General features: G+C 44.8%; 1 protein-coding gene across 3 annotated transcripts in view; it reads left to right on the top strand.

The window, feature by feature from the left end:
• Positions 1–9,436: 9,436 nt before the first annotated feature.
• ptbp1b (polypyrimidine tract binding protein 1b) overlaps positions 9,437–13,264 on the top strand; it is a 34,696-nt gene continuing 30,868 nt past the window's right edge. The window contains exon 1 of one of the 3 annotated variants that reach the window (XM_033621480.2): positions 9,437–9,527. In XM_033621480.2, the coding sequence (XP_033477371.1) occupies positions 9,520–9,527 (8 nt within the window). In that variant the 5' untranslated portion in view covers positions 9,437–9,519. The remainder of the gene's footprint in view (positions 9,528–13,264) is intronic. The other 2 variants (XM_033621482.2, XM_033621481.2) reach the window with 2 other exon arrangements.

Raw genomic sequence — 13,264 nt, forward strand, 5'->3', positions numbered from 1 at the left:
TTGCCTGCACCTTGTGTTCATTCAGAAAGCACAAGCATTCGATATTGTTCACTCAGTCAGCAAAGGCTGAACCCAGTTAGCACACAATTACCTGAATGAAAACACTAGGAGACAAAATTGTTCACACACCAATCAGAACGTCCAGTACACGTCTAAAAGGGTCCTGGGTCAGTTCACTTTTTAGAACAATGGATCCTGGACGGCAAGAAAGAGGAAGAGGTCAAAGAAGAGGAGGAAGAGGAAGAGGAGGAAGAGGGAGGCCGAGGCCGAGGAGACAAGTAGTGAGTGATGAAATTCGTGCCACTCTTGTCGACCATGTCCTTGTGCATGGCCTGACAATGAGGGAGGCTGGGCAACGAGTGCAGCCAAACCTTAGCCGCTTCACTGCTGCCTCATCATACGGACCTTCAGGCAGGAAAACAAGTAAGTGTTTTATGTACATCCTGCTCTCTACTGTACTCTACTTTAGATTGCTGTACCCTGAGCTCTTACACTACTGTACTCTACTTTAGATTGCTGTACCCTGAGCTCTTACACTACTGTACAGCGTGTATATATTGTAGCGACTGGGGCTGTGACTGTGATAAATGAACTGTAAAATGATGAATGGTCCCTTAAGGGCACTACCCAGAATGCACTGTGTTCAGGAGAAGTGTGTGTTGTTATGTGTTTCGTGCGCTCTGATAGTGCATGTTCTTTTCAGTGTTCAATCTGCCAGTGTGTGAGTCTCATGCAGAAGAGTTTTGTTCCCTCGAGTCTCGGGGTATGTGTTAAGACGGCTTCACGTCAGTTGCAGGATGCCATGCTCTGTTGATGTTCAGGAACGACCAATAAAAAGGAGCTGTGAGTTATAAGAAATCCGGTGTTGATGAACTTGAACCTGCCGCTCGTCACAATATTTATTGTAGCTGTTTGCTATATCATTCTGTATGCATCTCAGTTACAGTATGTAATGTGGAATTACTGTAGGCTCCCATTTTGTTACAGTAAAAGGATGGTTTACAGTTACAGTATCCCATCCTACTTCTGTTCTTGCAGAACTGAGAGACGACCACCTGGTGGAGCATGTGATGAGGATGAGGTTCTCTGGCCTGACCCAGACCAGAGACGCGATGCTGTACAAGAGTGAAATATTTTCTGTATTTGCCATTTTATTTTGCCATTTTCTGTATTTATATTTTTGTGGGGGAGAACCAGAAGCAACATTATTTATTTTAGGTTTTTGTGGCAGTGTTATGAATTGATCTCCGCAGTGTCTAAGACTATGTTGTAATGTGTGTGTTTTTCTGGACTACTGTGTGATGTGTGAAGGCAACGTTTGGTTTTGACCTGGAAGTTTGACGTTTGGGAAGTTTAGTGTGCAGTTTTGGATTTGTGTTTAGGTTTTTGAGGAATGGAGCTTAGTTTCGAGAAATGTGTCTAAGCAATCGAGAAAAACTGTAACTTTAAATCTTAACTTAAAGTCTTAACTTTAAGGGGAAACTCTAAGTCTTAACTCTAAGCCCTAACATTAAATCTTAAGTTAAAGTCCTAACTTTAAAGCCGCTACAAGGAACTTTTAACTGGATATGCAAAAGTCTCTGGTTTCTGCTGATGTCTGTGCGTGACCTACAACAGCAAATGAGACCATCTGTGTGAAGATAAGCTATTTCTATATAGTGTATATCCATACCTTTGGGAAACTGTCTCCGGGTCCGCCCCAGGTCGCTTCCAGGACGAAACGATTTACGGCACTCAGACGGCACACGTCATCTTACCTAGCTGCTTACATTTATAGTGACTCTTATAAATAGTCGCTATTCCTCCTCCTCGACCCGACGTCCGCGGGGAGTTAAAATAGCAGCAATCATCGGGTAAAAGTTCTGTGAAAGCACTGGACTCACCAACAGTCAGCCACGTCTCAGTCACACAGAGAAAATCCAATCCTCAGGAAGTCAGGAAATCCTTCAGGATAAACGTTTTGTTTGCTAGCGATCTAGCATTTACCAGCCCAATCCTGGCAGGAGCCGGCGGGTCCACGGCGTTAGCTGTCCGGGGAGCCACACACAGAGGCTGCAGGTCTCGGGGACGAGGAGAGCAGGGGCTGCAGGGCTGGAACACCTCATCCGGGCCGACGGCAGGTACCAGCCAGGCGTCAACAGGGTCCAGCGAGTGCCGAGAAATAAAGAGGCGAGGCACCGCTCCATTCTCAGTCCAAGAAGCTGTGGAAGTGCTCGCCAAACAGGCCTTCAGCCTTACCAGCCAACCGCTGCGTTTACCCCGGCGGCGGCGGTGGCGCTTACGCCAGAGAGGTGGAGCTGGGGCGCGGCAGAGGTGAGCTGGGATCCCCGATAGGAGCGAGGGCAAAGTTTTCCCGTCTTGTTGTTTCATTCATCCCCAAAACAAACACATGCGCGAGCCAGGTAAGTGTCTTTACGACAATACGCGCTAGAGCTCATGGGAAATGTAGGCTTCATTCCGGCAAAACACTACTGCTTTTGTCCACAGGGTCGCCAAAATCAACTCAAAATGAAAGTTCCTTGTAGGGGCTTTAAGTCTTAACTTTAAGGGGAAATTCTAAGTCTTAACTTTAAATCTTAACTTAAAGTCTTAACTTTAAGTCTTAACTGTAAGGGGAAACTCTAAGTCTTAACTCTAAGTCCTAACTTCAAGTCTTAACTTTAAGGGAAAACTCTAAGTCTTAACTTTAAGTCTTAACTGTAAGGGGAAACTCTAAGTCTTAACTTTAAGTCCTAACTTCAAGTCTTAACTTTAAGGGAAAACTCTAAGTCTTAACTTTAAGTCTTAACTGTAAGGGGAAACTCTAAGTCTTAACTCTAAGTCCTAACTTCAAGTCTTAACTTTAAGGGAAAACTCTAAGTCTTAACTTTAAGTCTTAACTGTAAGGGGAAACTCTAAGTCTTAACTTTAAGTCCTAACTTCAAGTCTTAACTTTAAGGGAAAACTCTAAGTCTTAACTGTAAGGGGAAACTCTAAGTCTTAACTCTAAGTCCTAACTTTAAATCTTAACTTTAAGGGAAAACTCTAAGTCTTAACTTTAAATCTTAACTGTAAGGGGAAACTCTAAGTCTTAACTTCAAGTCTTAACTTTCAGGCGAAACTCTAAGTCCTAACTTTAAATCTTAACTTAAAGTCTTAACTTTAAGTCTTAACTTTAAGGGGAAACTCTAAAAAAAAGGCACAATTCTTAGAAGTTTCTTAGAATTTCATCGCTCGGAGCAACTCGAGGAAGCTTTGTGAACACGACCCAGAACTTTAACTCTTCAGATGAGTTGATGTATGTTAATGATCACAGCGAGTGTGTGTGTGTGTGTGTGTGTGTGTGTGAATTATTTATGTGTAAGCAGCCGTCTCTTGTTCCAACACACAGTCGTCTCCTGAAGAGCAGCGAGTGGACAAATTATTTATCAGCCTGTTATTGGACACTGAGTCCAGACAGATGGGCTGAGACCTGCCTGCTGCTCACACACTGTCTACTGTCCTCACTGTCCACTGTCCTCACTGTCCCCTCCACTCTGTCCACCCTGTCCCCTCCATACTGTCCCCACTGTCCACACTGTCCCATGCACAGTGTCCCCTGCACAGCGTCCCCTGTGCATGAACAGTCCCAGGTTGAGTCCAGCAGCAGAGGTCTGACGGAGACGAGCCGACGTGCTGACAGCCTGTGAGCAGCTGCAGTCACAGGACAGAGTGGACGGACGGCTGACTGATGTGGTTTAAAGTTCACAGGAGACAAATGTCTCTTTTTCCTCTGAATGCTGAAGTCCAGAGATGAAAGGACACAGTGGGACTCGTCTCTGCTTAGCCTCAGGACACAGTGGGACTCGTCTCTGCTGCAGCCTCGGGACACAGTGGGACTCGTCTCTGCTGCAGCCTCGGGACACAGTGGGACTCGTCTCTGCTGCAGCCTCAGGACACAGTGGGACTCATCTCTGCTGCAGCTTCGGGACACAGTGGGACTCGTCTCTGCTGCAGCTTCAGGACACAGTGGGACTCGTCTCTGCTGCAGCTTCGGGACACAGTGGGACTCGTCTCTGCTTAGCCTCAGGACACAGTGGGACTCGTCTCTGCTGCAGCCTCGGGACACAGTGGGACTTGTCTCTGCTGCAGCCTCTGGACACAGTGGGACTCGTCTCTGCTGCAGCCTCGGGACACAGTGGGACTCGTCTCTGCTGCAGCCTCGGGACACAGTGGGACTCGTCTCTGCTGCAGCCTCAGGACACAGTGGGACTCGTCTCTGCTGCAGCTTCAGGACACAGTGGGACTCGTCTCTGCTGCAGCCTCATGACACAGTGGGACTCGTCTCTGCTGCAGCTTCGGGACACAGTGGGACTCGTCTCTGCTGCAGCCTCGGGACACAGTGGGACTCGTCTCTGCTGCAGCCTCGGGACACAGTGGGACTCGTCTCTGCTGCAGCTTCGGGACACAGTGGGACTCGTCTCTGCTGCAGCCTCTGGACACAGTGGGACTCATCTCTGCTGCAGCTTCGGGACACAGTGGGACTCGTCTCTGCTGCAGCTTCGGGACACAGTGGGACTCGTCTCTGCTGCAGCCTCGGGACACAGTGGGACTCGTCTCTGCTGCAGCTTCGGGACACAGTGGGACTCGTCTCTGCTGCAGCTTCGGGACACAGTGGGACTCGTCTCTGCTGCAGCTTCGGGACACAGTGGGACTCGTCTCTGCTTAGCCTCAGAACACAGTGGGACTCGTCTCTGCTGCAGCCTCGGGACACAGTGGGACTCGTCTCTGCTGCAGCTTCAGGACACAGTGGGACTCGTCTCTGCTGCAGCCTCGGGACACAGTGGGACTCGTCTCTGCTGCAGCCTCGGGACACAGTGGGACTCGTCTCTGCTGCAGCCTCATGACACAGTGGGACTCGTCTCTGCTGCAGCCTGGGGACACAGTGGGACTCATCTCTGCTGCAGCTTCGGGACACAGTGGGACTCGTCTCTGCTGCAGCTTCGGGACACAGTGGGACTCATCTGTGCTGCAGCCTCGGGACACAGTGGGACTCGTCTTGGCTGCAGCCTCGGGACACAGTGGGACTCGTCTCTGCTGCAGCTTCGGGCCACAGTGGGACTCGTCTCTGCTGCAGCCTCAGGACACAGTGGGACTCGTCTCTGCTGCAGCTTCGGGCCACAGTGGGACTCGTCTCTGCTGCAGCCTCGGGACACAGTGGGACTCGTCTCTGCTGCAGCCTCAGAACACAGTGGGACTCGTCTCTGCTGCAGCCTCAGGACACAGTGGGACTCGTCTCTGCTGCAGCCTCATGACACAGTGGGACTCGTCTCTGCTGCAGCCTCAGGACACAGTGGGACTCGTCTCTGCTGCAGCCTCAGGACACAGTGGGACTCGTCTCTGCTGCAGCCTCAGGGGACAGACGAGTCCTAATAATCAAACTCATCGTCCTGCATGTGGAACAGATCAGCTGATGTTTCCTCTGAGCCCAAACAGCTCATCAGAACTCATCTGAAAGTTACTGACTGCAGAGCATACAGGGGCCACAGAGCGCACAGGGGCCACAGAGCGTACAGGGGCCACAGAGCATACAGGAGCCACAGAGCGTACAGGGGCCACAGAGCATACAGGGGCCACAGAGCATACAGGGGCCACAGAGCGTACAGGGGCCACAGAGCATACAGGGGCCACAGAGCGTACAGGGGCCACAGAGCATACAGGGGCCACAGAGCGTACAGGGGCCACAGAGCATACAGGGGCCACAGAGCGTACAGGGGCCACAGAGCGTACAGGGGCCACAGAGCATACAGGGGCCACAGAGCATACAGGGGCCACAGAGCGTACAGGGGCCACAGAGCATACAGGGGCCACAGAGCATACAGGGGCCACAGAGCGTACAGGGGCCACAGAGCATACAGGGGCCACAGAGCGTACAGGGGCCACAGAGCATACAGGGGCCACAGAGCGTACAGGGGCCACAGAGCATACAGGGGCCACAGAGCGTACAGGGGCCACAGAGCGTACAGGGGCCACAGAGCATACAGGGGCCACAGAGCATACAGGGGCCACAGAGCGTACAGGGGCCACAGAGCATACAGGGGCCACAGAGCGTACAGGGGCCACAGAGCGTACAGGGGCCACAGAGCGTACAGGGGCCACAGAGTGTACAACAGAACTGAACTAAAGTGATCAAGTATTTAAAAACAAACAAACAAATAAACAAACAAACAAATTTTTTCTGGTTCTTTTTTATTTTTGTGACTCCGGAAACAACTTGAAAGAAACTCAACATTTAAACAATATTTTTAGGTTTAAAATTGAAAAATGGATAAAAAATGTTTTTTGGCTTTAAATCATTTAAAGATGAAACAAATTTATAAACAAAGTATTTTATTGTATAATTGATTGATATTCAGAAATAAAAACTGGATTCACAAATATCTGTAATCGTTACGAAAATATTCACAAATGCTTTTCATTTATTTATAAATCAATTAGATGTATTTGTTTGTGTATTTACAGATATCAGAAACTATTTTGCAAATTTAAAACAGAGGTCTGCAAATAAACTAAAATCACAAATAAAAAAGGTTAATATGTTTGATTAATTTACAAATAACTTAAAAGCATTTGTAAATATTTTTCTAACATTTACATCTTTGGAAGAGATATTTGTGAATCCAGTTTTAATTTGTGTGTAAAGTGTGGGCTCACAGATTTGCATTTCATACACACTAGTCTTTATTAAAAAAATTCATTCTTTAAAAAATAAATAAATGTGTTTGTCGACAGCTGAGTCCTGTTATTTTAATTGTAGAAAAAAAGCACAAAGCTTGCTTCAGGCACACCGACAGAGCCAAGGATATTATAAAATGCCTTTATTGATTAGGACATGTCAATATAAAATAACTAGGAAATGCCGACCGGTTTCGACCACGCAGGGTCTTCGTCAGGGCGTCACGCTCTGTCGGTGTGCCTGAAGCAAGCTTTGTGCTTTTTTTCTACAATTGACTATTTTCAACTTAAAGAGCACCTGGAACTCACCTGGAGTCCACTACCTCTCACCTGTGAGCACTCGGTAAGTTTTCTTTGTTTGCCTGTTATTTTAATGTTTGGAATTTGTGTGTGTGTGTGTGTGTGTGTGTGTGTGCAGGTCCGTTTTATAAGGTATTTTGCTTTCTTAGAGAAAGTTTAAAATTTCCAGATTACACATGAACACATTAAGGTACACACGAACATATTAAGGTACACACGAACACATTAAGGTACACACGAACACATTAAGGTACACATGAACACATTAAGGTACACATGAACACATTAAGGTACACATGAACACATCAAGGTACACATGAACACATTAAGGTACACATGAACACATTAAGGTACACACGAACACATTAAGGTACACATGAACACATTAAGGTACACACGAACACATTAAGGTACACACGAACACATTAAGGTACACATGAACACATTAAGGAACACACGAACACATTAAGGTACACATGAACACATTAAGGAACACACGAACACATTAAGGTACACACGAACACATTAAGGTACACACGAACACATTAAGGTACACATGAACACATTAAGGAACACACGAACACATTAAGGTACACACGAACACATTAAGGTACACACGAACACATTAAGGTACACACGAACACATTAAGGTACACATGAACACATTAAGGTACACATGAACACATTAAGGTACACACGAACACATTAAGGTACACATGAACACATTAAGGTACACATTAAGGTACACATGAACACATTAAGGTACACATGAACACATTAAGGTACACATTAAGGTACACATGAACACATTAAGGTACACATGAACACATTAAGGTACACATGAACACAATAAGGTACACATGAACACATTAAGGTACACATGAACACATTAAGGTACACATGAACACAATAAGGTACACACGAACACATTAAGGTACACATGAACACATTAAGGTACACATGAACACATTAAGGTACACATGAACACATTAAGGAACACATGAACACAATAAGGTACACATGAACACAATAAGGTACACATGAACACATTAAGGTACACATGAACACAATAAGGTACACATGAACACATTAAGGTACACATGAACACAATAAGGTACACATGAACACATTAAGGTACACATGAACACATTAAGGTACACATGAACACAATAAGGTACACATGAACACATTAAGGTACACATGAACACAATAAGTTACACATGAACACATTAAGGTACACATGAACACATTATAGTACACATGAACACAATAAGGTACACATGAACACAATAAGGTACACATGAACACATTATAGTACACATGAACACAATCAGGTACACATGAACACATTAAGGTACACATGAACACATTATAGTACACATGAACACATTATAGTACACTTGAACACATTAAGGTACACATGAACACATTAAGCACACATGAACACATTAAGGTACAAATGAACACATTAAGGTACACATGAACACAATAAGGTACACACGAACACATTAAGGTACACATGAACACATTAAGGTACACACAAACACATTAAGGTACACATGAACACATTAAGGAACACATGAACACAATAAGGTACACATGAACACAATAAGGTACACACGAACACATTAAGGTACACATGAACACAATAAGGTACACATGAACACATTAAGGTACACATGAACACAATAAGGTACACATGAACACATTAAGGTACACATGAACACAATAAGTTACACATGAACACATTAAGGTACACATGAACACATTATAGTACACATGAACACAATAAGGTACACATGAACACATTATAGTACACATGAACACAATCAGGTACACATGAACACATTAAGGTACACATGAACACATTATAGTACACATGAACACATTATAGTACACTTGAACACATTAAGGTACACATGAACACATTAAGCACACATGAACACATTAAGGTACAAATGAACACATTAAGTTACACATGAACACATTAAGGTACACATGAACACATTATAGTACACATGAACACAATAAGTTACACATGAACACATTAAGGTACAAATGAACACATTAAGGTACAAATGAACACATTATAGTACACATGAACACATTATAGTACACATGAACACATTAAGGTACACATGAACACATTAAGCACACATGAACACATTAAGGTACACATGAACACATTAAGGTACACATGAACACATTAAGCACACATGAACACATTAAGGTACACATGAACACATTAAGGTACACGTTGTCTCGGTTACATAAATAATATTGACACAGGTGAGCCTCCGTAGAGACATCTTCCTCATACACAATCTTTGATCGCAGGAATTTCAGGTCTTTGTTGTTGCGCTCTCTGTCCACCCAGCCAATCAGCGGCCGTATCCGTCCTGGAACGCCCACAATGTTCTCCAGCCGACCAATCAGAGGTCTCCTCCAGCCGGACGCCATTTTGTCAGTTTATAACAGCGGTGGTTGGGGTATGGAACCTGTTGCTCCGTAGTTCCGTGTTGTGCAATGGACGGGTGAGTTATTCCATCGTTTTACGTGTTCACTCTGATGAAATGCAGTTTGTGTGTGTTTTAGTGGCGCCTTAGAGCAGCAACAGAAACATGTCGGCCGATAATGTTTCTCCGGAGAGCTGCTGCTGGCCTCGTCGTTCGCTTAACTGTCGCTAAAGTTGTGTTTGTGGTCGTAGCAGGAAGCTAGCCTGTTAGCTGTTAGCCTGGGAACGGGCCATTCTCTGCGGGCACAACTGCTCACCTAACTCCAGGAACACAGCCTGACATTTAAACGTGGCATCGTTCACCTGCGAGAGCACACGTATCTCACACCTGTCCGTGTGTCCGAGGTCCTGTTGGTGAATAAGTTTTGGGAAGAATCACTGAGCAACGTGCAGAACTTGAGCACAGCTCTACCATGTTCTCACGCCCACTGTGGTGTTTTGCCGGACAGTCCCTGTTTTATACAAGTTCAGATTTTGTTAATATTAATGTTGCTTCATGTGTTGCATGTACGCCGAATTAAAATTTGATCCTCTGTGATTCGATTGAGATGTAAAGTCTTATTTTAATAAATCAGTGGTTTCGAGGATTTGGATGAAAACATAAAAAATACGGTGTTTCAGATGCACTTCAGGTGTTAAGAACGAACGGAAGTATCTGGTGGTCAGATGTTTGGAAAACTCAGACTGAAGGCCTTGATTTGAGCCGATTACAGTTAAATTCAAGTTTTTAGCAAGAAATAAGAAACTTGCACTGAAGTGTTTATTTACAAAGCTGACTTCATGTGTTGCATGTGTGCCGAATGTAGGAGGTGTCCCAGTAGATTAGTTAAAGTATAATAGTCATGTTCTGCAGATTTGTGTTTTTGAGAATTAAGACGAGAACTTCAAAGTGGTGGTATTTCAAATGGAGTTTGGTTTTACTTGTTAAATAACAAACGGGAGTAATTAGAGGCCTGAAACTGAAGCTGATAGAAGCTGAATTCGAGTTTTTGCATCAAAGCAAGTCACTTATGAAACTCTTTTTTTAAACAAAAGTAACGGAGCTTCATGTGTTGCATGTGAGCCGAATTAAAGAGTTGTCCCAGTAGATAAGTTTGAAGTGAAATAGTTATGTTTAGGTTTGTGTTTGTGAGAATCAAGAAGAGAACTTTTAAGAGTGGTATTTCATATGGAGTTCAGTTATAAAGAACAAGTGGTGTAACTCAGACTGGAGGCCCTAACTGAAGCTGATTACGGTGAAATTCGAGGTTTTGGCACCAAACACTCATAAAACTGAAATTTTTATTAGAAATAACGTATCGTAATGTGTTGCATGTGAGCTTAATTAAAGAGCTGTTTCAGTAGATTAGTTTAAAGTGTAATAGTCATGCTCCTTAAGGTTTGTGGTTTTGAGAATTAGGAAGAGAGAGCTATAAAATTGTTGTTTTTCATATTGAGTTTGGTGTGACATCGTCTGTGGTGAGAGCACAGGGAAGTAACTGGTGCTCAGATGTTGTTATTTTAGATTAAAGTTGTTGATGGAGCTGAAATAGAATTGTGAATGTTGAATAATATAGATGTAGATGGGTGTATTTCTAACTGGGAACACTGGTGGCAGGTCAGTTAAAGACAGAACTGGTCTCAAATCCATTGAGTTGTTAGCAAAGGGAGGAAACATGAGACCAACCTGTTTGTCCTGCAGCTGTTTAATGATTCTGTCGACAGCATCATGAGGAGAAACAGACGTGTTTGTCTTCCACTGATTATTATAATCTGTTGTTATTGACCTGTAACAGTCGCTGTACAGTTGGCTGTAGTGTGAAATGTAATGGCTGCAGTGAGGAGCTGCAGACTGTGAGACGTTTGAGTTCCTGATGTGAATATTTGTGCTCTGTCAGGGCTCATTCGTGCCCTGAGGGGTCGTCCTCCTCTTCCAGCTGGTTTACAGTCTGTACAGTTCCGTCAGCTTCAGCCCGACCAGCCGGTTTTACATTCAAGTGTTATCTTAGCGTGGAAGACGTTTGTCCAGCTCGGTGTTCCTGTGTTCTTCCCTACATGTGACACGTATATGAACATGTCGTGTGTACGTGTACTGACTTCACCAGAGTTTTTCTCTTCGGTGAGACGTTGGTTTTGTTTTGTTTGATTTCATGGCTCTAATAACAGAAATAACAGAGTCAGTGTCAGTTGGTTCACTTCACTTAACGCCATGACAACGTCTCTTCTCACAGCTCGCACTGAGTTTGTGCTGATTATTTGATTATTAACGAAGCTGCTGATCATTTTTCTGTCAGAGACACAATGGACTCATCAGTTCAGATCACCTACACTCTCCATACAGCACAGATGTAACATGTTGTTTCAGAGGAACAGCACAATATTAAAAAGTTGATAATAACCATGGCTGTGCTGATGAATGAAGCGTCAGAGCTCTGACCCCTGACAGAAACACTGAGCTGCTGCTGGAGTTACTCTGCAGAAAACTTTTAACCTGATATCTGTGCTGCTGTCGGGTCACATGAGCTCTTCATTAATGAGGTCATGTGTTCTCGACTCTGAGAAGTGTACGGCAGACTGTGTGGACCAATCAGGACTCTGACAGACTGTTTGCACATGTTTACTGTAAAAACAGGAAATGGAACAAATCAAAAATGGCGCATAGTCTTCTTCTACAGAATCATCAGGATGACACCGACGGGGGCAGCCGATCTTGACCACTCTCTGGAGCCTCCTCCGGTCTGTCTCAGTGCAGTGCGTGGACCATACTGAGATGCAGTATGTTAAAATGCTCTCAATGGTGGAGCGACAGGAGGTCACCACCAGCAACTTCTCAGTGACGTTGTTCTACCTGAGCACTCTGTGCAGATGCTGCTGTGCCTTCTTGATGACAGCCGTGGTGTTTGCAGTCCAGGGGAGGTCGGCAGAGATCGTGGTGCCCAGAAAAGTGAAGGTGTGGACCCTCTCCACGCAGTTGCCATAGATGTAGAGGGGGGACGGATCTGCCCTGCGCTTCCTGAAGTCCAGGATGATCTCCTGTGTCTTTATGGTGTTCAGAGCCAGGTTGTTTGCCGAGCACCACACAGACAATTTCAGGACCTCGTCCCTGTAGGCAGACTCATCTCCACCTGAGATCAGCCCCACCACCACCGTGTCGTCAGCAAACTTCACTATGGTGTTACTGGTGTGGGCAGGTCTACAGTCAGAGGTGTAGAGGGTGTGGAGTAGTGGGCTCAGCACACACCCTGTGTAGGTGATGTGCATAGGGTCTACCACACAACTATAAATCCTGCGTTAGTGCCCTTTACTCCGCTGCATGGATCTGACTGCAGATACATGTCTGATCTGTTTAAAAGAGGATTTTGAGCAGGACTGTGGTGTTTTGTGTCACAGTATTATAACTGTGACTGTGGCGTTAATAATGTGAAGTTCCTTCTCATCACAGACGTCTTTGTAAAATGAGTCTCTTTCAGTTTGTAGATGTTATTTTGGTTTTTAAAAGTCTAAAATTTTTGTTTTCATCTCTGACATATGAAATATTAAAGGAATAATTGTAGAACAGTACAAATGATGACAGTATTTTTACAGACTCAGTTTGGGACCTGGCTGCTTTGGCAGTAACAGCTCGTTTTACACAGAGATGGCGCTGTAGAGCCGCTACGAACCAAATGACGGCGGCATCACGTGGCTCCAGTGTGTGATTTTAGACAGCTGTGACATCACAGAATCAAAAAAGGCGTGATAGACATGACACGTACCACAACAGCATCGGCCTCTAGT

Source organism: Epinephelus lanceolatus, chromosome 6 (genome assembly GCF_041903045.1).
Source record: "Epinephelus lanceolatus isolate andai-2023 chromosome 6, ASM4190304v1, whole genome shotgun sequence".
Classification (NCBI taxonomy): domain Eukaryota; kingdom Metazoa; phylum Chordata; class Actinopteri; order Perciformes; family Serranidae; genus Epinephelus; species Epinephelus lanceolatus.